Genomic DNA, 27,667 nt, shown 5'->3' on the forward strand with positions numbered 1-27,667 from the left:
GAAGAATATGCAAATCCGCAATTTGTTATAATCAAGCACGCTCTCTCTTTTTAAATATGGAAACTCTGAATAATGTGAGAATATTTCATCTCTTTAGGCTTATTGGACAGGTTAGGCTACGTGGTACGACTTACGAGGCCTTCCATAAGTAAAGAGTCTTCCGTCATGTGGCGTCACATTAGCAAGCAAGACATTCCATGACATTCTCCATAAATAAAAGGGGTAAGACAACTTTGCCTCAATGGGCATCTTACGCCATATGACAAGGTCTGTCCAGTTTTTTTATGTAATAAAAATTATAAGAGATTAAATTACATTAAATAGCTAACAAAATAAATGCCATTATAACATTTAGAAAACATATAAACGATAGAAAGCTCGCACTTTCCCTTAAGAGGTCCCAACTTTCAAAGCTTTGCCTAGATTCAATTGTTCGTCAATTGTCCATGGGTTTATCGACATTCTTTTTGGTAATTGTAAGATAATGTAAGTAAGTGTGTGTAAAGATGTAGATAATTAAGGATGAAAAAAGAGAGTGTGTGAGAAGATTGTATAAAAATTGATGGGTTTTATAGAGGATAAAAACAAAACCTATTGGAATAGTAGCCATTTCGCATTGGGCAGAGGTGGCTCAACGATATTATGAGGCTAGGCGATCGCTTTAGGCCCCCAAATTTTTAAGGCATCCAAATCTTGCATATTAGACTTAGTGTTTGAATTTTGGATTAAGTATCATTATATAATTTGCATTGCAGTAACGCTTTTTTGATTTTTGCATCAACATTTGCATATTTTTTTTTATTTCTTGTAGTTCAATAATAAAAGACGAGCTACTTTTTTTTTACTTTAGTTTATATGATAATGAATTAGGCCCCCAAAATTAATCTCGTTTGAGGTCTCCAAAAACCTTAAGCCGCCACTGGCATTGGGAAGAGGAAAAGGTCCAAGTTTGGTCCATGGTTTTGCCTATCCGCCAACGCCCATTTTTAAGCCCGAAACCTTGTCGGGGCAATTTAGCAGCCATTCTGGCCCTATAACATCTGGAAAAGGCCTCATACCAAATACTCCTAGAGGTTCTCTCAACTTCTTCCAGTTGACTAGTCTTTAACTTGAGAGATTTTTAACTGGATTAAAATCAAAAATAAAAAAATCAAAGATTAAAATTTAACTTTTGATTTTAAAGAGTTTAAGAATCTCTCGACTTACAAATAAAGTTGAAAAATTTGAGGGATTTCTTATCCTATTTTACATCAAACTTTACATTTAATTTAGTGGTATCTATCTCATATTGTGTGAAATTATTTTTATAACTTCTACGCCAAATATAATTAAGCGTTTGTAAAATTTACATTGTTACTTTAAACTTTGTAACTTTCTAAAAAAGCTTGCAAGTATGTTTGTAGACCAAAGAGTCTTTATTTAGTTATACTTTATGAGGGCGTGGAACTAATTTGTAAGTTGAAGATCCTTGATCATGTTTGATTACCTTTGTATCTAAGCTCTTTTAAAATGAGAGATGATATTCATCTCTCTATATAACTAAGAGAGGGTAATTTTTTGATTAGTTGACAATTATGAAATAATGTCATGTAGGATTTTTTCTAATGTGTCATGCCTACATTAAATTTCTACTTTTAAACATTTTGTAAAAAATTATTCTTCATCCTAATTATCATTAATTATTATTTTTAAAAAAATAATAATAAAATTACAAGTCGCCTAACAAAATTTCATGTCGGCTACAGGTCATATTTATATGAAATTAAATAATTCAAATCTAGAGTTTGATTGAAATTATCATGCGTAATATAAATCTAGAGTTATCGTAAAAATTGTATTTTTTTAAATAAAAATTGTGATTTGACATTCATATAAACTTAAATCTAAATATTTGAATATATCCGTATACTTCTTTTTAAAAATCAGGAATTTCAATCTTATTAAACATTTATATAAATCATTAGCGTTTTATACATATACGTTGAAGTTTAATTTGACTTTATGATAATATAATATTTTTATTATAGATTATCATTTATAATTTTTATTTTTTCAAAGTCACATTAGAATTAAGGTAATCACATGTTTTTCCCATTTCTCATAAACAACTTAAAATCAAAGCTTCTCTTTTGCATAAGTTAATAAATACATGTTCTATTAGTCATGTTTTAACATATTTGACATTTCTCGATATAACTAATAGATGATATTTTTAAGCTTAGTTGATTGTCACATAAGATTTTAGTTTAGTTGTTCAATTTATCCTAAATTTTAGTTGTTTGTTCAAATTTATTATTATTATTATTATTATTATTATTATTATTCAATTATTATTATAATTCATTGGTTTTACCATATCCCTCTAAGTTGTTAAATACATGGTGGTCTAACAAAATATTGCATTTATATATGCTAGATATCTTATAGTTTAAATTAGTTCTAATGGTTACTATTGGATACATCAAAAAATAATGATAATATTAATAATAACCAATTTGTTTAAGCTTTATGCATTTAAACTAATTTTGTTTATGTTTATCTATTAATAACTACATTTTATATAAAATGATTGCTATTTTGATACGTAATTATACATATGTATCTATCGTCATTAATGATACAATATATTGTTATGTCATCCTTCAAATTTGATGGATAATTTTTTTCTAGTATGACTATATAATGTGAATTATAATTAATTGTCTTACTATTCAATGCATGGATCAACTTATTATGTGCATTACAAATTTTATAACACAATATATAAACTTCTAATACATTATTTTGATAAATTAATCAAAATAATGTGATGCGAATATCACTTTGTTTTTGAGAAAAATGTGAATTATGTAATGCCAATTAAATTAAGATAATGAAACTTATACCACTAGTCCACTAGTGACAAACTGACAAACCATTCAAACACCTAATTGGGCCTTAACATTATAAATGGGCCTTATCACACTTTCTCCGCCGTCCATATTAACCGCTTTAAAAACGACAGCGTTTTGTTCCCGTATAAAAGCCAATCACCTGAATCAGAATATCGCTTACAGGCTATTTTTTCCCACGAAAACTGAATTTCATCAAATCAGAATTTAATTATCAGATCACGAAATGGTACGTAAAGCTCTCTACTCAATTATTTTAAATAATAATATCTATTTATTTCGATGTTTTTATTTTAAATAAATCATATTGATTATTTCTTTGTTTATATAATAATAGATCCCCCTTTTGATGAGTTAATTAGGGTTTTGCAATTAGCTTTCATATGCCAGATTTATCAATTTTAGGGATTCTTATTTTATTTTATTGTTTTGATTTAATTACTTTCGTTGGGTTATTAAAGATAAAAAAGAAACTATATACTCATGTTTTGACAGAGCCTTAGATTTTACTCGATCGGATCGTCGTAAATTTAGAAGGAAAATTACACACAATTATGACTAGTTGAGCTAGAGGATGTTATATTTTTTAGGATTGTGAAATACGTATGTTAATAAAACAAAAAAATGTTGGCGTCTTGATAGCCATGTCGCCTTCTTTTGTATATGTCCTGGCATGGCCTCGCCTCGCCTTCACGAGATTGAACCAATGTTATTTTTCAACTCCTTTGATTAGGGAATTTACTTTTCTAGTTAAGGGATTAGGAAAAGTACAAACTTTTTGGACTCTTAACTTCGATTTAATATTTTGGGATTCCTGATAATATATCGCAGTTAATTGATTATGTTCTTTTTGATGTTTTATAAATTATAACCAATCGGGTTCTATGCATAAATCATAAACTCTTACTTATTTGACTTGGGAAATCGCTTTTTTGCGTCTCTTGCCTAAGGTGAGACTAAGAGGTGCCTGACTTCAAATATTGCTTTTTGTAGTAAAGTTAGCATTTCTCTTGCTGCCAAATCTTTAATTAGTTTTATTCTTGTAGTTCTTAGTTCATACGTCACATAAGTCCTCAACTTGAATGATGCGTGGTTTCTATAAAACTGTTTATCGATTTGTATCTGCTTATCGTAGGTTTTGTGTATTGGCTTTTAACAAATATTACATCCTGTAAGTTGTATTATCAGCTTAGTATTACGTAATGATTTCCTAATTAGAAAGAATGTAACATACTCTCACAACTAATTAAACAAGGGTGTTTTTTTAAACATAGAAGATATATTTCATTGCAAAAACTAGAGGAATGCTTGGAAATACATGCTCTATCAATCAATTGAAACAGCACTATTGATTCTAAGACTTTTAGGAACTGGAATGTAGCCTGCTTTCAAAACCAATTGAACCGTAGAAGATGATTATTAGAGTTTCTTTCAAAACCAATTGAACCATAGAAGATGATTATTAGAGTTTTAGGATCTGGGAATCAAATTCCTCATCATGCCAATGTAGTAAATGTACTAAAGAAGATGCATTTTAGAACATTAGTTGAGATTTTTGTAAGCATTTATTTATTCTTCTTTTTGACCGATTTTATCATTTTAGCTCATACCCTGGCTTTATTTCATGAACTGAATGAATAGTCACTACTAAAAATTTCAGATCATGATTTTGAGTAGATTCACTTTAACTTCTTATAGAGGTAGTTTCATATATAGTTATAGACATATACATTACACCGAAGCTACTGATTTTTAAATGAGCATCTCTCTCTCTCTCTCTCACACACACACACACACAAACATATGTAAATATATATGACCACTAGAACTTTTTCTTTTCATCTGGCTACTTATAGGGTGTTTTTGGTACGTAATTACTATATGCATATCTACATTCCTGACTCTGCAAAAAAAAGTTGAACAAATTTCAGAGAAACATTTGTCAAAAGTATGTATACTGCAACTTTATAAAATGTTGATTCTGAGGGATTTTGATTATGAAAGAGTTCGGTCAGCTTAGCTTAGTCACTCTAAATTGCAAAGTATGATGTTGGCCCTTTTGATGTTGTTCTTTATTTTACTTTTCAACTTCGTTTATGAGACATTCATGTTGCAATCTACCTGCATCAAGCATCATTATCATTACGGTATCTAGATACGAGAGTGGAGTAGTGACATACTGACATTATTGTTTTTTTTATACAGTCGACACTTGCAGCTGCCAGGGCAGACAATTTTTACTACCCTCCAGAATGGGAACCAAAAAAGGTATGATGTTTGACTATTCAGTTAATGTGGGTTGAGACTTGTATGCTTGCTTGAAGTTATAGTTTATAAATGTATATTTCTTTTACAGGGTGGTTTGAACAAGTTTCATGGGCAACATGCCTTAAGGGAGAGAGCAAAGAAAATAGATCAGGGTATCTTAGTCATAAGGTAATCTTCTTACCATCACTTTGCTAAGAGTTTGTGAATATAAGTCTCTAAAGCCAGTGGATTTCAACTTTAAATAACTAAAACTGATACACTGAATATGGGACTGAAATAACTAAAACCTCATGTTTCTTTTGGATAATTTCTAGGTTCGAGATGCCTTACAATATCTGGTGTGGTGGTTGCAATTCTATGATTGCAAAGGGTGTTAGGTTTAATGCCGAGAAGAAGCAAGTGGGGAATTATTATTCTACAAAGGTAAGCCACACTTTTAAATTTATAAATAATATGGTCTGCCCACTTTTTTTTTCTTCTACAATTTCTTCATTGTGGTTACTGTTCATCTTACTCAGATATGGAGCTTCACTATGAAATCTGCATGCTGCCAGCATGAAATAGTCATTCAAACCGATCCAAAGAACTGTGAGTATCTGGTTATGAGTGGTGCTCAAAAGAAAGTCGAAGAGTTCGATACTGAAGATGCAGAGACTATGGTACTCGCTGTTGATGAAGGCTAGTAAATTATTCTCCCTTGCCTTTACAAAAGGACTGATTTTTCCTGTTACATTGATCAGTGTTTTTGATACTTTGACTAAGAGTTAGCCATTTTATGTGGTCAAGCATTGTGTTTTTTGCACCAGTTGTTTTACGAAGTTTCTTTCTTTCAGAGAAAAGCAAGCTAGCAGACCCCTTCTATCGTCTTGAACACCAAGAAGAGGATTTAAAGAAGAAGAAAGAAGCAGAGCCATTGCTGGTGCGACTTCAACGGGTATCAGATGCCAGACATTTGGATGAATATTCCTTAAACCGGTCCCTCCGTGCCAAACTTCGAGTATGTACTTTTTACACAGAGTTTACTTCAATAACCCTGTCTTTCAAACTTAGTTTCTTTTGTATCATGCTTCTTTTAATTGACAGGGTCAAAAGAGAAGAGTTGCTGAAGAAGAGGTGACTGCTAGGAAGATGGGACTAGGAATAAGACTACTTCCAGCATCTGAAGAGGATATGATGGCTGCTAAACGCGTGAAATTTTCTTCAAAGTTTACTAAGAACAGGGACGAGAAACGAGCTATAATCAAATCCACGTCAATTTTCGCAGAGTCTTCTGCATCCACTTCAAAAAGGTTGGAACTTGAGGCGAAGAGAAGGAAAATAAATGCAGCAACAGCATCGAAGTTGCTGACCGGGGGGTTTAAACCATCATCTTGGTCAAGGTCTGCTGGATCTTTGGTTCGTAAGAACAGGGCTTGAAGATTACCACTAAAGTTACTCCAAATAGATATGGATCTGTTGTTTTGTATCTCTTTTGATTGCTTTAATGTAGATACGTGGTTTTCTGCTTGTGTATATTTCATAAGATGATATGCTCATATGTAAACATCTCCAATTTGGCTGCTCTATTTTTCTTAAAAAAGTGATTGATATTGCCAATTTGGCGGTTCTATTTGTTACTTGTAGTTTGCAACAGGTATAAAAAACATCAACTGTATATAGCAACAAATTGCTTGAATGTAACGGTATGCCGTTTTGTAGTTCAAGCAAATTAATGCCTCTCCCTTTTGAGATAGCTTAAGAAGTTGTTTCAACATCAGCAGCAGCAGCAGCTAATTCGTATGTTTTGACCCGCAATAAGCAGACTATTTAATAAACAACTCTAATTATATCAAAGATGTTGCAACAAGTATGGTTTTTTTCTCCTAATCATGATAAAGAAGATGCAGTAAAAAATGTTACTCTTGTTTGATCGTTAATAAAAAAAAAATAACATGTGTAAATAAAGGTTGTTACTAATCATTTGTAGCACTTGCACAGTTAAAACTGTAGTTTTTCAAGTCTTTGGGAACAAACGTCATTACAACGTCTGTCTGATGCTATGATCAACCCCATCCATTTTCAAGTAGTGGTATAGGTCTCATCAAAGACTTGGATGGCAAAAACAATCATGCATACAAACTCATCATCAAAAATTGTACCTTGTATATTTCAGTTGTAGTGGTCACTTTTTCTATCAGAATTTAGGCTTAGGAGGAATTTACTTTGAAACAAGTAAGATAGATGCAACAACTTTGCCATTGATAAATGATGATCCAAATTTAACTTTTGTTTTGTTTTGAACGCTAGAATTACTTATTACAAATATAACAAGATGAGGAGTCTAATTGCCACTCAATCCAACTAACATTACACCCTTTAAAACAACATAATCAAAGATTGTCTCTGGTTTTCTGGAAAACAGAGCATGTTCCTGTTTTCCCATCAGGTTGTTTGAACAGCAACAACAACATGGGAAGCTTTTCTTTCGTCAAAACCCACCAAACCTTCTGGCCCAAGCAGCAAATATGATCATGATTAATGTTCCTGTACGTTAGGAGGTTCGTTACAGTTCCACCGTCTTTTTAATCAGACAGAGCCCAAGTTTCCATAGCAGTCGATATTGGACAGTTTCAATGTGACCGTCACATATAGGGCACGAGTGAAGATCGGTTTGGAGGCGATCAAGGCTAACTCTCCTCGAGAGTTGATTTTTTATTTTTAGTAGTAAAGCTCGAGTAGAGTTGATATTTAGGGGGTATTATTCCAATAATAGGGACAATAGTATTCCATGTTTGTATTTTGTTTGGAGAACAAATTAATAAGAACCGAGAGATCAATGGAGTAATTTCTGAGAAGGTTTACCACAAACTTTGGTTGAGAAGAAAGGGGGGAATTAGTCCAGAAATCTTCTTTTGGCTGGAGACAAGCAGGTGATGATGTTTGTTGTGAGAATTAGTTTTTGTCAGTGTTAGTAGTAAACAAGCCAATTTTGATGCAGGCATCTTAATTTGGTGAAAGTTGTATCTTTGTAATCTCAAGTTACATATTCAATTAAAAATACGAGTATTTCAATTTTGCTAAATAAAAAAGTTCAATTTTTATAAATTGAAAAGACAAAATTAAATGCTAAAAAGGTTGGAAAAGGTGTAGTAGCATGGGACCAAAAATTAGCCATGCCTGGTGACCAGCGGAAATGGGTCCCCTCCAAGAAGAAGGAATTCTTAAAGCTAGCTCCTTTCCATCATATATGGTCGTGCAAATTTTAAACCACTGAAGTGACTTGACCAAGAAAAAAGATCAGTATTTTTCGAGAGAATGAGAATCACATGAAAAGACTGATCTTGGTCCGTTTAACTCAATAGACAGAATAACATAAGTTAAAGAGGAGTATTGAATGTTAATTTATTAATCCATGTTTAAGGATCTTTATGTTATTAGTTTATGTATTTAGAGTTATGTATGTAATGTTTATATTTAAGTTAAGCGTCGTAGCATGTCAAGATTAACGTTAATAACCGAATGGTAGTTAATTTCTGTTATAGCTAGGAAGTTGGTTATGAAAGGTTATGACTTTTGATAAAAGTCACGATGGTAGTTATTTATGGAAACTTGTGACTCTTGAGAAAAATCACAATGGTTCGTATGTATGTCTATATATTTATTTGTTTGTCCAATGTAAAAGGTAACATAATTCATTATATACAAAGTGTGAGTTTGTGTGTGTGAGTTTTGTTCATTAGACATGTTTGATTCAAGCCCGAGATGATCGAGATGGACCAATTTACAAATTTTGAAAGTTTACTACTAAAGTTATTTATAAGTAGACTGGTTGAACCAATTTTTGAATTGAAGTGTCATTAAATGGTTAGTTACTTAATTGTATTATATAGTACTATGCAGTATCCTCAAAATGACATCTCCAACGCATGATATATGAGATCAAGTGACCAATTGCATGCAACCAAATTACAAGATGTTTGTCGATCATATATCAGATCATCAAATATAAAGCCAAAATTTCCATTTTGATTAGACATAATCAATTTGACTAGCTTCCTTGTGTACATTTGTATGCATATGAGGCAACTTTATGAGAAGAACCTGGCATGGACCTTATCACAAAGAATTAAGTGTCTCCTTCGGTAGACCCAACATTGGGTCAAATAATTAGTAAAGATGTACAAGTCTTTAAACATATTGGACCATATATGGTCAACAACCAGTAGATAAGTAGTTATTTTCAAGAATCATTTTACTGCTTAAGTTGAAGACAAAACGAAATCAAACAATATGATTGCCGCTAGGATTGATCCCTCTGTCTCCCTTAACCAAATGAAGCCTCTAACTATGTATGACCTCGTGCGCGAAGCTGTAATGCATGGGCTCAAACAACACATGAAGCACTTGTGATCATTTGTCAATGATATTTATATATGAGTAGATTCACATGAAATTAAGTTCAGCATTTTAGATGTCTTCAATTCACATTCTTTTTCCTACTTATCGATTCTTGGTCAAAAAATGGTCCCATGATATATATACACTACTCTGTACACCAAATCAAATCAATACAGTTTTCCAATTTTACTTCGTATTAACATTGAACATTGTATAAACAGATGCATATATATACTTCAATTCCATGTGTGTCGTTGCGAGCTAAATCTTATTGGTCTTTAATATTCGGGTTCCGTTTATAATATACCACAATTAATGATACAACAAAAGACAGCCATTGCCATTTTAATTGGCAAGTCATCTGCAAGAAAATGTACATTTCTAGCATTTGAGTCAAGCCAGTTCAACCATGCATGTGGGGGTGGTCTATTACACTTTTACAAAGTCCCTTGTACTCTACTTTGTGTCGTAAGTTGCCCATCTAATATTTCACAACAAAATTTCACCGAGTAATCAACAAACATATGGTCACAGTTGTGAATAGGGTTGTTAATACACGACCCAACCTGAAATCCAACTTGAAACCACGTTCGGGTTGAGTAATCTCGACCAGCCAATTAACCTACCAACTTTATTTTTTTCAGGTCGGGTCCGAACTTTATTTTTTTCAGGTCGGGTCCGAGTTGTTTCTTGTAACCTACCAACCCAAATAATCATTTTAAATCAAACTAATTATAACTTTTAATAAATACAGAACTATTTAACTCACTTGACCCATTGACCAGACAATGACCCATGTAATCAGGTTGACCCGGGTCATGGTTGAAGTTTTTGACCTACAACTTTTGGTTGGTTGGTTTAGAGGGTCAGATATTTTCAACCTGATTGAACAGCTCTAATTTGAATGATTAAAAGTTCTTTGCATGATTGAATCCTCTCATTCTAGTTATCCTGTTTTCTTAAATAACCTATTAATTGCTAATCATAATAATAATAGCAATTCATAATCTTGTCTTTGTTGGCAAAACAATGCATCATGAAGACATTAATTAGCTTCAAGCAAAAGCAAGCAAAAGAAATGATCTATTATCTTACCATGTAATTATGTGATGTAATATATTCATTTTAGTCGATCTTGCAGATTTTTGTCTTTTATCTTTTTAAAAGTAACTATTTTCTTACGTTATTGTCTACTTTAAAGTGTTTGAACTTTTAACTAACTCTATTTAAGTATTTTTGATCTTAAGCAGATGCAATCCGTCAAAATTTCATTGCAACTCTGTAGTTAAAAATGATAGCAGCAAGGAAGTATTCATCTATAAATGTTGGTAACGATTTAGTAATTAAAAGCTAGCTAGCTAATTGCACTTTTGAATATGGTTTTGGACTCGTAAAAACAAAACCAAGTCATAAGCCACAAAAATCCAGAAATTAAAGGAAGGGCAAAAGAGAGAAAAGGGCACTAGTCACCATGAGATGAACTTTCTATCATTAGAGTCGTCTGTGCTTTTAATCTTTGTTGTCTTTGGTGGGTCGACAAAATGAGCCTCGTGTTTTCACGGTGTTCCCCCCCAATCACAATACTCGCACGGAGTAATAATGCATTCTCAACCAGTCTTTAAGCAACATATATACAGTACTTTTTTAAAACATAATTACTATCTAGTCTAGTAAGAAAATATGATAACAATTATAAAGTAAACCTTTCTATTCTGGTAATTACGTACTTTGAGGTAAACATATAAATACTCGTATAATATAAAAGTTAGTGTGGGGATGAATGTGGTATTGGTACCGCCCTCCTCTACCGGTCTTGATATTGATATATCAGTCTTGAAATTCACCAAGACACAGTATCGATCCCAGTCTCATATGAATCGGTACCGGTATATCCCGATACTGATCACAAAAGTTCAGCCCCATTTGAAATTCAGCACCACTTTTTGGCACTGGGATCGAGACCATACCGAGTCGGGATAGGAACAATACTAGGATGAAATCGGGATTTGGGAAATTTTGCTCATTTCTGAGCTAGCATAGGTTAGTATGATTTAAATCAAAATATGAATGCACCACAGTAATGGTCAAATGTGCCACATGTAGTGCAAAATCACCTTCATGTACGTGACAAGAGCAAAATTGTAGAATTTTCTCTCACGATTCTGTAAACATGTCATTCATAAAAAACAAAATTCGTATGAAGAAGTTATGACCAAAATTCAGAGACTCCATGACTTTCTTTATGTGATTCCCATTCTATCTATCATTTATCAACTTTTGACCATTTTCCATCCTTAGGAGATGTCTTTCTTATACTACACTAAATGAACCTGAAACTATCAAATCACGCATATAAGTATCAAAAGTTCATATAAACGAAATAAAATGAGTATAAAATGCATTAACTCACTAAACATATGCCCAAAATATGAGTCATACTTTTCAAGACAAGTACTCACTGATTATGTTTAAGAAATTAAACAAAAATAAAGTGTTCCTTTGACTCGAATAATGTTATGATCATTTGATCACCTTAAACCTATGACAAACATTTTCTATTATAAGTAAACATTCTCTTAGTAGTTATGAGTGGATTTCATGTGTCATCCATCTTGTAAAACTCTACAAGAACAATCAATGATTATGTTATATACGGTCATCTACTAATATCACCAAAATCGCGGTTGTTATGCACAAGGTTGAAGACAACCACTCTTACTACTCTAGTTATCCTTCATGTCATTCTTGTACTATCTTGCATATAAGTTTACAACAAGTAATATGTGTAACACTCGTGGAGTTGTCGCGGTTGTTTCATATCTATCGCTTCAGTAACATGTTCGTTGGTTTTGTTATTTTAAATATCAAATGTATGTACTTATATTCGGGGGCGGTACCACATGGGGGCAAATGTCCCCCTCAAAATTTAGATTTTGTCATGTATTTTTTAATTTTTTATCGATTTTAAAAAAATTCTTATAGGTTTTTAACATTTTGACTCCTTTTATATTTATATTTCACGGTTTTTTTAATTTTGCCTTATTTGGGATTTTTTTCTGGTACCGTCTCTGCTTATATTGTTTAAAGATATTTTTTATATCAAATTTGGCATTGTAATTGATATTTACATTGAAAATGCATCGAGTACATACCTACTTGAATTTTAATTAAGAAAAGTCTCTCTAGCTAGCTTGTCGTCCGTAAATGCAAGTAGATTACGTTAGTTGATCATCAACCGTTTAAAATGTTTAATTCATACTTGAAGGTTTTATGCATGATTATTGCTACTAGTTCATGCTTTTGTTTATAGGATCACATATCAATACGCATGCTAAGTTCGATTGGAGTGTCAATTTCTTAAGATATACTTATATTATTTGAAAAGAAAAAAAAAGAAGTTAAAAGTTAATGTTGTCGTAAGAAGAAAGGAAAGGTAACAAGAGGAGGTCACTCCCTCATGAAAGGAGAGAGAAAAACAAAAAGGAAACCCTAAAAGATCACTACTACACAAAAGTTTAGCACTAAAAAGAAAGTATGTATATATTTCTACTACTACTACTAATTGATTAAATGTTGTAAGCAGCATCAAAAGGCCATCAACATCATCCAACCCCAAACCCACGCCCCCAACCCCACCTCATAGAACAAAGGCTGACATCTCTAAGAGAGAAAGTGATCATTAAAATAACAAGGTTTTATACATAAAGAGAAAGAAGTTAGGAGAAAGTTGATGTGATTTAAGGGATTTCACCATGTAGAAAGTTTATTTTTAACACTTTTTTTTTTGTACTATACCATTCGTATTGATTTACTCCACCAAAGTTGTATCATGAGTATATATGGGGGTTGGTGTAAATAATACATGTGATTGTGGAGAGACAATATATGTTGTGTGGAGGGGTGAGTCAAAACTATTATGTGTTCTAAGATAGAAGAACAAGAACTAGGAGAAGAAGTAGAACAACCACACCACCAAGAAAGTGATCATCATCATCATCAAAATCTTGAAAACATCCAAACATTTCAAGATCACCCACAACAACAAATCATTCAACATCAAAACAATAGTATGGGTTTTAATGATTATTCATACACATCAGAAGTCTCTCCAATCTTACACCCACAGCAACAACCATGGATCTTACCTCATCATCAAGTATTTCACCACCACAACATGACCGGATCATACACCCCGGCCGATCTCCCTTTCCCATCGGGAGACCATAGCTCTTTCCTCTTCCCTCCTCCACCGCTGCCATCATCTTTATCATCCTATGGTGGTTTGGTTAATAATAGGAGGGTACCTACTGCTGGCGGTGGTGGGTTGCAGTTTGGATTTGAGGGTAGTACGTCGTCAGCGGACCACCAGTTAAGGCTCATCTCAGAGACACTAGGACAGATGGTTCAACCAGCTGGAGGGTCTATGCCATTTGGACTCCATGCTGAAATGGGCAAGATGACTGCTCAAGAGATCATGGATGCTAAAGCTTTAGCAGCTTCAAAGAGCCATAGTGAAGCAGAACGACGTCGTAGAGAGAGGATCAACAATCATCTTGCCAAACTTCGTAGTTTACTTCCTAGCACCACCAAAGTAAGTATACATATATAATATATATATATTCGATCTTAGTAATTATGTACGAGCTAGCTAGTACTATATGTAACAATTAATAATCAAACTTTTTAAAATGATCAGTTTTATTCACACCATCTAGCTAGCTAGCTAGTGCATGTTTTATAATGGTCTTGCATGAAATTATTGGGTATTTTTTAAGAAATTCAGTTACTGTATTTTATTAATTAGAGGCCATAAAATGATGTTATCAAATTGGCAGCTTCTCCAACCCAAGAGCTAGCCCGGCCCAACTGACTGCTAGCGAAAAACGAAGAATTGAAGGGGGTCTAAATTTTGCTGCTGCTTAATTATCTCTAATAATGCCCAAATTTCTAGCTAGCTAGGATTTTTTTAATAAATAAACAATATAGTTACGATAACTTTTATGGTAAATTTCTATGAATTGAATGCTCGGAAACCAAGATTGTTTAGGGTCCATATAACGCAACAACATTATTCTCCTAGCATCATTTTGTCCAAAACATGCAACACCCAGCATAAAAAGTACTGTAATTAATTAAGTTTATCTCTGGTTAATTACTAGATAATGTTTTGTTTCTATCTTTCTGATATATATAATTATTGGTATATGTATATATAATCTTTCGCATTCATAAGCACACATATGAATTTAATGAATGTACCTATGAAATGTTTGAGTGCGTTTATATGAGGAGTTACACATTTGAAGCTTAATGATTAATTAAATGGATCATGCTTGACTCATAATGATGTATTCTCATTTTACATCATATATTAGAATTAGTTATATTACATCACACCTAGCTACATTAGACATACGAAAAGATATTCGTATCATAGGTTTTGATGAATATTCTACTACACGTACACATGCTTTAATAAACTTGGTACAGTCTGTTCAAAAAGTTGTCATGTGTGATAGATCTATTAAAATATGTGGTGTGAATATCATTTCCCATTCAATCTTGAGAACTGTGAATTTTGTTTTGTAGAAGAAAAACATAAAATCTAAGTTTCTAATTAATGACTACATATATTATGTTGTTGTGTAAACATATGCATTCATCTATAGACGGACAAGGCTTCATTGTTAGCTGAAGTGATACAACACGTAAAGGAACTCAAGCGACAAACATCCATTATAGCCGAACAAACTCTAGTCCCTACTGAGACCGACGAGCTGATGATTGACAACACATCAGATGAAGATGGCAATCTAGTGATTAGAGCATCATTATGTTGTGAGGACCGGTCAGATCTTTTACCCGACCTCATCAAAACCCTAAAAGCACTTCGACTAAGAACTCTAAAAGCCGAGATCACTACACTTGGAGGGCGTGTAAAGAACGTCTTGTTCATTACCGGAGAGCAAGATTTGAACAACAACGAAAGTACCAATAATTATTCGATAAACATGATCCATGAAGCATTCAAAGCGGTGATGGAGAAAACAAATGGCGGAGATCATGAAGCTTCAGCTGGAGGTGTTAAGAGACAAAGAACAAACAACATTAATGTTCTTGATCATCGAAGGACTTGATCGATATATATATTAATTAAGTCGATCTAGCTCCTTATATAATGAAACATTTACTACATCATATCAGTGCTTACTAGCTAGTACTCCATATATTAAGAATTTCCGTTAAGATCGATCTTGCTGGTATAAGTCTTTCATTAATTTGTACTTTTTGTGTGTTTCTTAATTGGCCGGGCCTTTTTGTTTGATTAATTATATATATGGTGCTTAATTGATGAAGTGTTGTTTAATTAACTAATTGTGTGATCAATGAAGAAAAGATCGCAAGTACGTACGTACGCACTATCTGAGTTGTGTACGTCGTTAACTGTATTTTCCTTTATTTCATGAATATATATGTAATTGTGTGATGAGATGAGAGACAGAGAGACACCAGCCTTTTTAATTATTATGAAAACCAAAGAAGGAAATGCTTTAATTTTGGAGTACATTGGGTATTTATTTAACTTTTGGTCGGGAAGAATGAATATGTTATTGTTATGGGTAAGAAATATGCTTAATTATGAGAAGGATTATGTATATATGGAAAGATGATGGATGTGGCGTGATGATTACGCTGAAGTGTGTGTTGATATAGAACCTGTTAACCGGCCATATACCTGATGGATGGATGATCGATCATGTGCTGAATTGGTGTTGGGCAAGCAGGTGACATATGATCAATAATGATAATAATTATAATGATGAGGGGATGACATAGTATTTGACGTCAGCAACAGTATAGAAGGGACATTCTAGCTAGATATATAAACGGCCACATATATATACAAACAGCAACGACCGGCCAGCAAGTACTCGATCCATTATAATTAAGCAAAGAAGAGAGAAAATTTTTAAGTGGGCGAATCAAATCAGAGGACGTACTAGCTACTATACTACTGACAGACCAACGCATGATATGTTGTATATATTTCTGATGGCCTGGTCATGGTCTGTGTTTTCTGTTATTTGGATCAACATTTGTAGTTTAGTTTTGACCATGATCTCATTTTTTATTCTCGTCCATCTCTACTTTCATGTACTACTAATTCTCTACCCTTTTACCGTATATATGTACGTACGTTTCTCTTGATCTATACTACGTACATATATATATAGGGTGGAGTTATTTTGAGAATTTTTTTTTTGCGAGAACATGTGAGAAGTCACGAAGTAAAACAGATTACAAGACCGTTACTTAACAATCGTGAAGTGTGTGGTCTTAATTATCGATCATATTATGTTGGTACATGATACAGTAATTAGTATGCTTCCACAGTTGATTGTGGGATGTAAAATATGGTACCATGCATTATTACGCGAAGATATCCGGATACTCTGAAAACTAAAAGGAATATGAATTACACAAACATGTGCATATATCACCACTTCACCAGGTTCGTTTGAAATTTATGTGTTAATCTTTGGGCTACTCTTTGGGCTTAAGCCCTGCAACCTCGTAACTAACAGTTATGTTTTGTAACTAAATACTGTAATACTGTATTATGATATATATGCCTAATTAAATTATAGGCTGGCGTAATGCATTCAATAGTTTGTTGTTGTATAGGAAATGTGACACAACGAGCAAGATTAAAAATATTGAACTTATGCCCTTTTTCAGTACAATCTTTTAATCTGGCTCGATCGGGATACCTGTTTTGTTACATGGTTTATATAAGCAGGTATAGGAAAGACTATTTACATCTCATATCCCTAATATCCTGCTTATGCAAGGATTGAGCGCGTACTATTGTTGTTGTTGTATTTTTAACAAACTATTTATTATTGTTTTTGATATGACGTCTTTAACATGTTACAATAGTTTGTTGTATTTAGGGTCGGTCCTAAGAACTTAGGTACCCAGAACGAGCTAGATTAAAAGACTCACGGTCTCAAGGCTAAAACGAGTTCAAATATATAAACAAATATTTTTATGTATGACGACAAGCATTATAAACAAAAAAAATGTGACACAACGAAACAATGTGTTGAAGACGGGGTTGGGTTTCCATTGCCCTGGGCCGGTTCTAGTTGTATTTCTTATTATTGAACTTATGCCCTTTTTCAGTACTTTCGTTGATTTAAATTAATTGTTTGTTAGGTTTTTAAATTATACTTTCTCGTCTTATTAAATTTGTCTATTTTTTAAATTATACTTTCTCGTTTTACTAAACTTGTCTATTTTTAAATTTTTAAAGTCAAATTTTACAAACTTTGACAATAATTATTTTTATTTGTGTTATAAAATAGTTGATGAAAGTTTATAACTTTATTTTTTAAAATAAGCTATAAATTTCATGAGGTTTTAATATTTCGACGATGTAAAAAGGTTGTCTTCAGCTTTTATATAAAATAAGCCTTGCAATGCATGAGGATATGACTCTTAATCTAATGTCTATAAAAACAAAATATTAACGATTTATCCAACATACATTTTTACCTCGTTCTAGATCTAATTGTAATTTTTAGGATAACACTACGGTAAGAATACTTTTAAAATAAGGTGAGAACACTAAAAAACATCATTTTGATGCATTAAAAGTCCATAAATCTAACATAGTGTATAAATAATTATCATTATTTAAATGTTAACAACACATTGATCCGTCAAAATCCAAAAAATCACGTTTTTTATTTTGATGAATATGCATCCAAGATGGATAGATTTATAAAATAAAAAACATGATTTTCTTGATTTTGTCAGACTAATATGTTATTAAATACTTTAATAATGATAATTAATTATACATTATGTTAGTATTATAAACTTTTAATATATCAAAATATAATTTTTAAATGGTTTATATCGAGAAATACACAAAAAGTTTTTAGACCAAGTATCACTTTCCCGGTCAAGTGCTAATTGTTAGTTATCCTTTCAAATTTCAAATCTGTTGACGTGAATCATCAAAAAAGTAAACTACGAGTATTAAAAAGAAATATACTCGTACTTTATACTAACATAAAATATATACACCCTTTTTAGCGCATATCCTATTTGGTCCACTTTCAGTCAAACTCATTTGCAGAGACAGTTCTGGCGAAGAAGATCCATTGTGCCCTAGTTCTTAGTTTCTCTGATCCCAATCACTAATCACCATGGCTGGGTAACCACCATTTCTTTCTTTCTTTTTTAAATCAATCAATCTTTATTTATTTATTTATGAACGAATGAAATAGGAACGGATTGTAACTTCTTCTTTTCTAAGTTTCTTGGTTTTTATTTTTATTATTATTTTAATATGTTCTATTGAGTCAAGCTTTGAACTTTATTAGGATTTGATGAAAACCCACTTCTGAAAGTGTGGTTTTGGTTGTGGGTTCTCTTGCAATCCTCCAAAAAACTAACAAATTTTTGTTTTTTTTTTATAAATACTTTTGTGATTGTGATTGGTGTGAAACCCAAGCTTAAAAAGTCAAACTTGAGACACCCTTTTGGTCAAAGAATGATATAGGATGATCCATTGTTAGCAATTGATCATGATTTTGAAGTGTCCTAATGATTTTCAGTTTTATTGGCATTAGGGATTATGTGTATAATGTGAAGACGTTATTTGGTGCTATGTATTTTATGACAGGATAAGTGTTTGGGGGTTATATTCAACTTTGTACAAAGTATATATTCAATTGTTATCGTATGCGTTTGGTGGTATTTTTTTATAACATGTGATCCATATTAGGCACAAAAATACTATCACATATATTCAATGGCAAGTTCTGAAAGTTGGATACACATAACGGCAACATTTGAAGTTGGATACATAATACGGGTGCTAGCTTTTTGGCTATAGTTGGATACATTTCCAAACACTTGATGACATAACCCATATATATTTGATGTTTTTCGTTGGGAATGGGCTAATGCGTTTAATTGGATTTGGTGGTTTCTGAATGTCTTAGAATCTAAACGTGAATGATAGTAGCCGAGACGTTCATTTACATGGTTGCTTTTGTCATTATAATAGATAGATGCTTTTGACTTCTAGATACAAGACTTCCTTCAATTTTCCATCAATACATACAATGAGGCTATTGACTTTGGTTTACAAGATTCTGTATTGTGGTCATTGATGACAAATATTTTATGACATTTGAGTAATAGCCAAATGCTTCCGTCAATTATGTGTCGAATCAAATGCTGCATATATTATTCAACTATGCAGATGTTATTCATTTTTATGTGAAAAACCTATGAAGATGTTATATGTCAAGAAATATGTAAAAATGCTAGCATAATATGGTAATGATTTTCTGCACACACCGTCTGTATCAAACCAGATTATGTGGGATGATTTACTTGAAGTAGAACATGGAGAAATGAAAGCTAAAAGTTTTGTCAGTGTATTTATAATCTCTTCTTGGGGATGAAGGCTTGTTTCTGTTATTTTTATTCAATTTTGCGATTCTTTTCGAAGTTTTTGAATATTATTGTTATGTTTTTAATGTTGACCCCTCTTTATTTCGGGTGTTGGTTTACATTAAGTTTATAGTTGATAAATCTTCATGCTGAATAATGCAGACCATCGTGGCTGGTTGACAGCAACAGAATCGCAACAAAGATTAGAAGTGCCTCTGGTGCATGTAATCCTGAACATATCACTTGGAAAAGCAACCCCACAAAAGCATGCCCAAATTGCCACCATATTGTTGACAATAGTGATGTAATCTTTCTAATTTTACACATTTTTATAATGTTTTTAAATATTATTTGAATCGTGACTTTTATCTTGGACGTAATTTATGTCACCCAGTATACCATTTCACCAATCTCTAGTATCTTTGTAAGATTGGAGATTTGAAATGTTTTTATCCCTAGGTGAATCAAGCATGGCCAGGGTTGCCTCGTGGTGTAAAGTTTGATCCATTGGATCAAGAAATTATTTGGCATTTACTTGCTAAAAGTGGTGTAAGCGGATTCGCACCTCACCCTTTCATTGATGAATTTATTCCAACAGTTGATGAGGAGGATGGAATCTGTTACACCCATCCTCAAAAGTTGCCAGGTGCATATACAATTACTTTTTATCTTGTTATCTTGTATATGAAATTTTTAATTTTCATGTTGCTTTGTTCTGTATGTTTTTCTAAAAAAGTCTTTTGTTCATAGGAGTCCAACTAGATGGAAGTGTATCTCACTTCTTCCACAGAGCAATTAAAGCATATAATACTGGAACTAGGAAGCGTCGTAAGATACATGGTGATGATTTTGGAGATTTCCGTTGGCATAAAACGGGAAGAACAAAACCTGTTGTTCTGGATGGGGTTCAAAGGGGATGCAAGAAAATTATGGTTCTTTATGTTAGCCCTGCAAAAGGTGCAAAAGCAGAGAAAACTAATTGGGTAATGCACCAATATCATTTGGGTACTGGGGAAGATGAGCAGGAAGGCGAGTATGTGATCTCAAAAGTCTTCTATCAACAACAATCACAGTCAAAACCTAATGGAAAAGATGAGGAATTTTTACTTGAAGAAATCAACAATCCGATTGTAAAAGTTGATCCTGTGACCCCGAAGTCTGTGACCCCTGAACCCCCGCGTGCTGAAAGGCGAATTCCAGATATGGGTCTTGAACAAGAACTCATTGATAATTCTGCAAATCTTGAAAAAGTAAGTGCCTTTTGCAAATCCTGCATATACTGATTTCTGAAGATATGATTTGACAATGCTTTTATTTGGCAACTTGAGTTTTGGGCTCCTGAACAGTTATTTTTAACTACCTCGTAATTGTTTGTTGTATCGGTTAAATAAGAAAGTGAAGTCAGTAATCTAAGGTTATTAAAATGATATTATGTTAATTCTTAAGGGCAAGTGTATTTGAAAATGTAAGTTTTTGGTTGAAAGGTAGAACTACTGAGAAAACCAAAGTGATCTAAACACTAATCATATACATAGATCTAATAGCATAGTGTGACCAAACAGTATTGAGGTAGTGTTTGGATGTGCACTTAAAAGTTAAAAGCGATTAGGTGATACTAAATAATCATATCTAGATAGTAATGGAGTTGAATAAAATGGGTTGTAGAGGATAGACAAATAGTGTGTGCTTTTGCTTCTTAAAGTTGTATTTAGTTGAGTGTTTGGCAAATTCTGTTTATTTAAGTTAATAGTTGATAAAATAACTAAACTGCCGTCTTTGTGAATAAAGGATACGGTATATAGGTTATTCAAGCTTACCTTTGGATAATCAGTTTTGTTGCAGCTTAGTTGAAACTGATTATCTTAACTATCAGAACCATGTATTGTTTATGCAAACATTAAAAACTGATTATTGTGGCTTTCGATCATCAGTTTCAGTACACAATTGCGTTTTTCTTTCAAAACAAGGAATATATTAGTGATAATGTTCCTCTAACAAAAGACATGCCTACTTAAGGCTGTGTCCGTCTGTAGGTCATTTACTTCTAATATCTTGAATGATTTATATTCTGATTTCTGTTTATGTGATGATCTCATGATCTAGTGAATAGTGTAAGATAGAATCTATTACAAGTAGAAAATGCTAGACCACTGCATAGGTTATGACATATTTTTAATCTATATATTTTTAACTGTTTAATGTAGCATGAGATGGAGCCTGTTTACCATGCCGACTTCGAGACCCCTTGTGGGAATCTTGGTGATCATGAAGATCACCTTCCAGAAGAATATAATGCTCTTGAGCAGGGTAACATCAATAGTCAGGGTGGGGAAGAACCAAAATGGTGGGACAATGAGTCACAATATCTATTAGATTCACAACAACTCGTGGAAGGACTATCTTTGTGTGATGAGTTTCTACAGAGCCAATCTCCTCAAAGAGACGTTGATAACAATGATTCAAAGAGTAAACCTCGCCTTGCAGATTATGCTCATCTAGGACCAGAAAATTTAAAGAAGGATTTAGAGGCCTGTCGTGACTTGGTTCTCGATCCTGCTAATTTGGAACTTGATACTCCACCTGATTTCCGGCTAAGCCAGCTTGTAAGTTACAAATATGACTGTTATCTAAAATCCCTTCTTTTGTGGGTTTTTTTTTTGAACGTCGATCCCTTGTTTTGTGTTACAACCTGGTAAAATAATGGACTTTGTTTTTGCAGGAATTTGAATCGCAGGAAAGTTTTCTTGCCTGGGGAGGCGGCAAGTGATGTTTTTTCTTTTCTTTTTGTTGGCTTACATCTTCATTTCATCCAAAGATGCTGATGTTTTAACTTTTAATGTTGTAGAATTTTGTGAAACTATTATTGTATGGCTCTTGAAACCAAATTTGGATGATTAGAGATGGTACTTCTAATATTTTTGAACTGTTTATATGACAAGTGTTGGCGTTTGTTTATGTATGAGCTAGTATCTTGTTACGCTTAAGTGTATTGCATTTGGGTTTGTGGGAGGGAATCACCGAACTTCAACGTGTTCAAACATGTTTAAGTTTTAACCCATCAAACCTCTGTATCTAGAAAATTTGTTTTTTGAACAAAGCTGTTTATTTTAAATAGCTCAGACGGATTCATAGGTGTTAAATGGGTTGGATTTTGAACCACCAAACAATATACAAGTAACGATACCAAGTTTCTCAAAAAAAGGTATCATAATTGTAAATACCAGTAAGGTTGTTTAATAAAGAGGTCTCGAATTTGAAGTTTATTATGTAAACATCTTGGGTGGTCAGGAAAAATGTTCGAACATGGTTTTACTATGTAAACATCTTAAGGTGACCGAGAAAAATGTTAGAAAAATAGTGACGATGATACGTGGTTCCATCATGACGTTTTGAGTTAAAGGCTTGTCTTCTTCAGGGAACAAACATCATTCTATTACTTATTTTTACCAACTAAATAAAGCAAAGTCCCCTGCCCTTTCAATTAATTTATATTTAAAAATTAAAATATTCAAAATACTCTTACTAATATAACTAACAATCTAACATTATCCATTAATTTATTAAATACCCAATATACCCTTAATTAAATTTATTTACAATATCTACCCCTTAATCGGTAAAATAACTACATTGTCCATTTTACATTGATAACCAATACTACTTGTTATGGTCACTAGTTGGCGCCACAAATACCTGTCACCATTACCATCATGCTGCCACTACCACCATTGTTGCTGGATTGCGCGAGTCTTCGTCTAGTATCTCTATAAAAGTTTTTTTGCTTTTAGTATTTTGTACACTGTGAGTGTGTGTCTTGATATGTTCTTTTCTATACTAGTCATATGTCCGCGTTATATGATGGTGTGGTGGTGGTGGGTGACGACGGTAGATGGTGGTGGCGGCTATGATGGTGGTGACGTCGGTGGTGGTAGCAGCAATGTGGTTATTAATGTAAAACTAATTGATATTAAAAAATGTAATGTATTTATATTTTGAGTTGACAGATATATGTTGTAAATAATTTGATGGATTTAATTAGTGAAGAAAGGAGATCGATGGTTCTCAGTGAGTAAATCAAGCTTTTTCTTCTTTTTTTTTAACAGCAATGGTGTTTGGGCTCAACGTCATGCCTCTTCATCGTCCGGTAGAGATCGACCACGTCACCAGCACAGTCTATCCGAGGGCATGACAGGCGGTGGAAATCCCACTACCGTTCTGGAGGAAACTAGCTAATGCTAAAGAAAACCCCTTATGCTCCACCTCTTACATAGTTTATGAAGTTGGCAACTATTGTGGGGTGTGTATGTTTTTTTGTAGCTAGAGTAGTAAAACGCCAAGTGTTATTTTGGATAAAATGCCAACGCAATGCCAAGTGTTATTTTGGATGCCTAGCGAAAACGACAATGACAAAAACACGTGTTAACTATATCAATGGATCAAGCTTTACTTAAAGGTTCGATCATATATGTCCCCCTTCTTCTATCATAAAAAGCGTGTGTGGTCGCTAACTAATATTGTGTTGATTATATACACTTGGTGCATAAATGCATATGTTAGCAACTACTTTTAAGTAACCACTATTCATTCTACATGCCGAATTAGCAAAAGTTGGATATTAACATCAAGATGATATACGAGTACTATACTACACAATGTTAGAAAACAAAAGGACGTATGCATGGTCCACGTCACGTGTACCCATTATAGAAGCGGTAGGAGGCACAAATTAACTCACTACATAACAACCATATCGTGTGCTATACGATAGGTAATATACAAAATATGAGCCTTGAAAATAATCAAATATGACGTCATACTTATGTCTTTTATATATAAGAGGCTATATTTTGGCAAATTGAACGGCTTTTAATGGATTAAGGGACTGCTTTGTCGTCTTAAGCATGTCGAGACTCGATAGTCCAAAATCGGAAAGCATGCATTGATATTCGATGGATAGTTGTTAAGATCTTGATTTTAAATCACAGAATCTTACAAATTTATATTGTTTAACAAAACCGTGTCTATTACTTATAAGATCTTTGTAAGCCTATATGATGTCGATCCTAACTATAGGACCATAGTATCTTGGTTTGATTCGATTTTTTTCTTGAACTAATTAATGACTAAAAAACCTATCAATAAAGTAATTTTATCTGATAAAAAGCTAATGAGCTAAACAGCTTCACCATTCGTAAAAGTGTTCTTAAAAATAAACTTTGCCTTCATGGCTTCATATTTATGGCACCCCCTAAAATTAAAATCTTTAATGAATAGAACTTTAAATTCTAAAGGCTAAAACTGTATATTTTGCATGAGGTACAAAACAATGATTTGCAATATATATGATTATATTATTTGTATTTTAATCTATATATATATTTTTTCCCATACTTGAATATGACACAACATATCAAAACCATATGGAAGGTTTTAATGATAACGTTATAATAAATGAATGTGATTTTGTAGGTCGATGTCGTGGTAGCTAGGCACAAGGGATATCACCAAAGGTACATAAAATATAAACCCGAATTCGAATCCAGTATTCATATTTTCCATATTAATATACGTGTAGTTCTTTTTCCCTTATGCTTTCGTCTTAAATATAAAATTGACTAGACGGGACCAACATACAATACAACAGCGGTGATGGTGATGGCGTGTGATGGAAATGGAGATGACAGGTGATGGCGGCGGTGGTCGTGTAATTATTAATGTAAAAGTAATTGATATATAAATTAGGTTAGGATAGTTATTTTGAAGAGTTGATGGTGTATGTTGTAAATAATTTCATTAAGGGTAGTATAAGTATATTCGAACTAAATATTTAAATTAGTGAATAAAGGATAAGCGTTGTTTAAGTTTTTTTATGGGTCGAAAGTTAAAAATGGGGGAAAATTAGTTTGTTTAAATAGAAGTAAAGATGTATGATGAGTTAATGTTGTAAATTGAAAGATTAATGATATTTTTTTATCACATAATAAAAAAAAACATTAAATAAACAGAAGGTATTTATAAAATCATAAAAATGAATATCAAAAACAGATAATTGGAGTACTAAATATTATCATTTTTAAAACGTTTAATATTAATTTTATGGCTAAAATTGTGGTAGTCCATAAAGGTTTTTGGCCCGAGTAAAAACCTTTCAACTATTTAGCTCATAATTTTATCATTTTTTTGAAGAAAAATTGATTTAGTTTAAAACTAGATTAAACCCATGCGTTGCATGAAACATAATCGTTACAAAATTCTGTTAAAAATAAATAATGAGTCTTTCAAATTTAAAATCAAAGACTGTAATATTGTAGCAACAATGTATTCAAATATAAATTTATTTGTTAAACATATGATCAATGGACTTGTTCTTTTAATAGTGTCTACATAATACAATCATTTAACAACAAATGAAATCAAAGAATAAAACATATAAAATATACTTCATAAATGAATCATCAACATAAAATAAATTTCAATGCATAAAATAAAAACTAAAAGGATTAATTTCAAAAAATGAATAATTTATTAAATTTGAGTAATATATCAAAAATATGTAAACAGGTTTTTTTTAATGATAAACAAAACATAACTTTTGTTAGTTAATAAATGAGAGATAAAAAATGTGTAAAATAATGAACATCTATTATTAATATTAAATACTTAAAAGATATATTTATATGTAAATAAAATTATAACAGATTAAATATTTATTGTTAATATTAAATATATATTCAAATAAATTGTATATAAACTTTGCCTAGCTAACTATATCTCTGCCTATAGGTTATCTTTTAAAATCTTATCTTATAGAAAAATATATAACCGTATATTTTAAAAAAATAACATAATAGATATCTAACATTAATATAAAATATTAAATTAAATTTTAAAGCAACACCAAAATAAGCTAAAATTTTAACAATTTGACACATAAGTAAAAATCTTACTTGTCATCTAAAAAAGGTTGTCACATAAGCATTTTTATATCCTCTCTTAGTTATATAGAGAAGACTAAACTAAATCAATTTTATTAGACGTCCAATTTTAATTTACTAAACTTAGCGTTAAAAACCCCATTGAGTATTACTCGTATTTTGTTATATGTAAACAGTAAACTATCAAACATATTTCATGTATGATATTGTATGAGGTTTTTTTTGTGATATACATCTAATAAATTTATACAATCTTTATTATGTAATAAGTTTGCCATCATGATCCGATAATTTTTTTTTTTTTAAATAATAATATAAAAATTAATGATCAAATAATGTGATGATGCTTAAAGAAAGTGGGCCGGAAAATTGGGCTTGGGAGATAAATGTGGTGGGGCTATCCGCACGAGGCGAAAGGTAAGGCTGCTGCCCGTTATTACGGGTCATGCAATAACGTTACATCTTCACCCGACACCAATACAAATCGTTTCACGGGACCAGATATTTATTTTCTTCATTTAAATATAATATTCTATGTACCATATATTGATTCAATGAAAATAGTCGTAGAAGATAATGTGGAATTTAGTTTTTGATGATTATATAGAGAATATATAATATGTCTAAAATACGTTTCGCAAATTATCGAAAAAATGAATTTTAGTTTTACAACTTTTGATCATTTTCAAAATTTCATAATCTTTTTTTGAGTCGAAGTGC

General features: G+C 32.3%; 3 protein-coding genes across 3 annotated transcripts; all 3 read left to right on the forward strand.

Moving 5' to 3' along the window:
* Positions 1–3,015: 3,015 nt before the first annotated feature.
* Positions 3,016–6,755, forward strand: LOC122578498 (coiled-coil domain-containing protein 130-like). The gene is made up of 7 exons (XM_043750473.1): positions 3,016–3,120; positions 5,097–5,159; positions 5,248–5,327; positions 5,474–5,582; positions 5,678–5,837; positions 5,993–6,156; positions 6,243–6,755. The coding sequence occupies exons 1-7, from the start codon at positions 3,118–3,120 to the stop codon at positions 6,573–6,575; spliced, it is 912 nt and encodes a 303-aa protein (XP_043606408.1). The 5' UTR covers positions 3,016–3,117; the 3' UTR covers positions 6,576–6,755.
* A 6,543-nt stretch (positions 6,756–13,298) lies between these two features.
* Positions 13,299–15,820, forward strand: LOC122579383 (transcription factor bHLH30-like). The gene is made up of 2 exons (XM_043751550.1): positions 13,299–14,127; positions 15,206–15,820. The coding sequence occupies exons 1-2, from the start codon at positions 13,453–13,455 to the stop codon at positions 15,671–15,673; spliced, it is 1,143 nt and encodes a 380-aa protein (XP_043607485.1). The 5' UTR covers positions 13,299–13,452; the 3' UTR covers positions 15,674–15,820.
* A 2,818-nt stretch (positions 15,821–18,638) lies between these two features.
* LOC122611367 (SUPPRESSOR OF GAMMA RESPONSE 1) lies at positions 18,639–22,967 on the forward strand. Its single transcript, XM_043784389.1, has 6 exons — positions 18,639–18,762; positions 20,175–20,316; positions 20,472–20,658; positions 20,763–21,262; positions 22,217–22,615; positions 22,732–22,967. The coding sequence occupies exons 1-6, from the start codon at positions 18,755–18,757 to the stop codon at positions 22,777–22,779; spliced, it is 1,284 nt and encodes a 427-aa protein (XP_043640324.1). The 5' UTR covers positions 18,639–18,754; the 3' UTR covers positions 22,780–22,967.
* Positions 22,968–27,667: the final 4,700 nt, after the last annotated feature.

Source organism: Erigeron canadensis, chromosome 8 (genome assembly GCF_010389155.1).
Source record: "Erigeron canadensis isolate Cc75 chromosome 8, C_canadensis_v1, whole genome shotgun sequence".
NCBI classification, from domain to species: Eukaryota; Viridiplantae; Streptophyta; class Magnoliopsida; order Asterales; family Asteraceae; genus Erigeron; species Erigeron canadensis.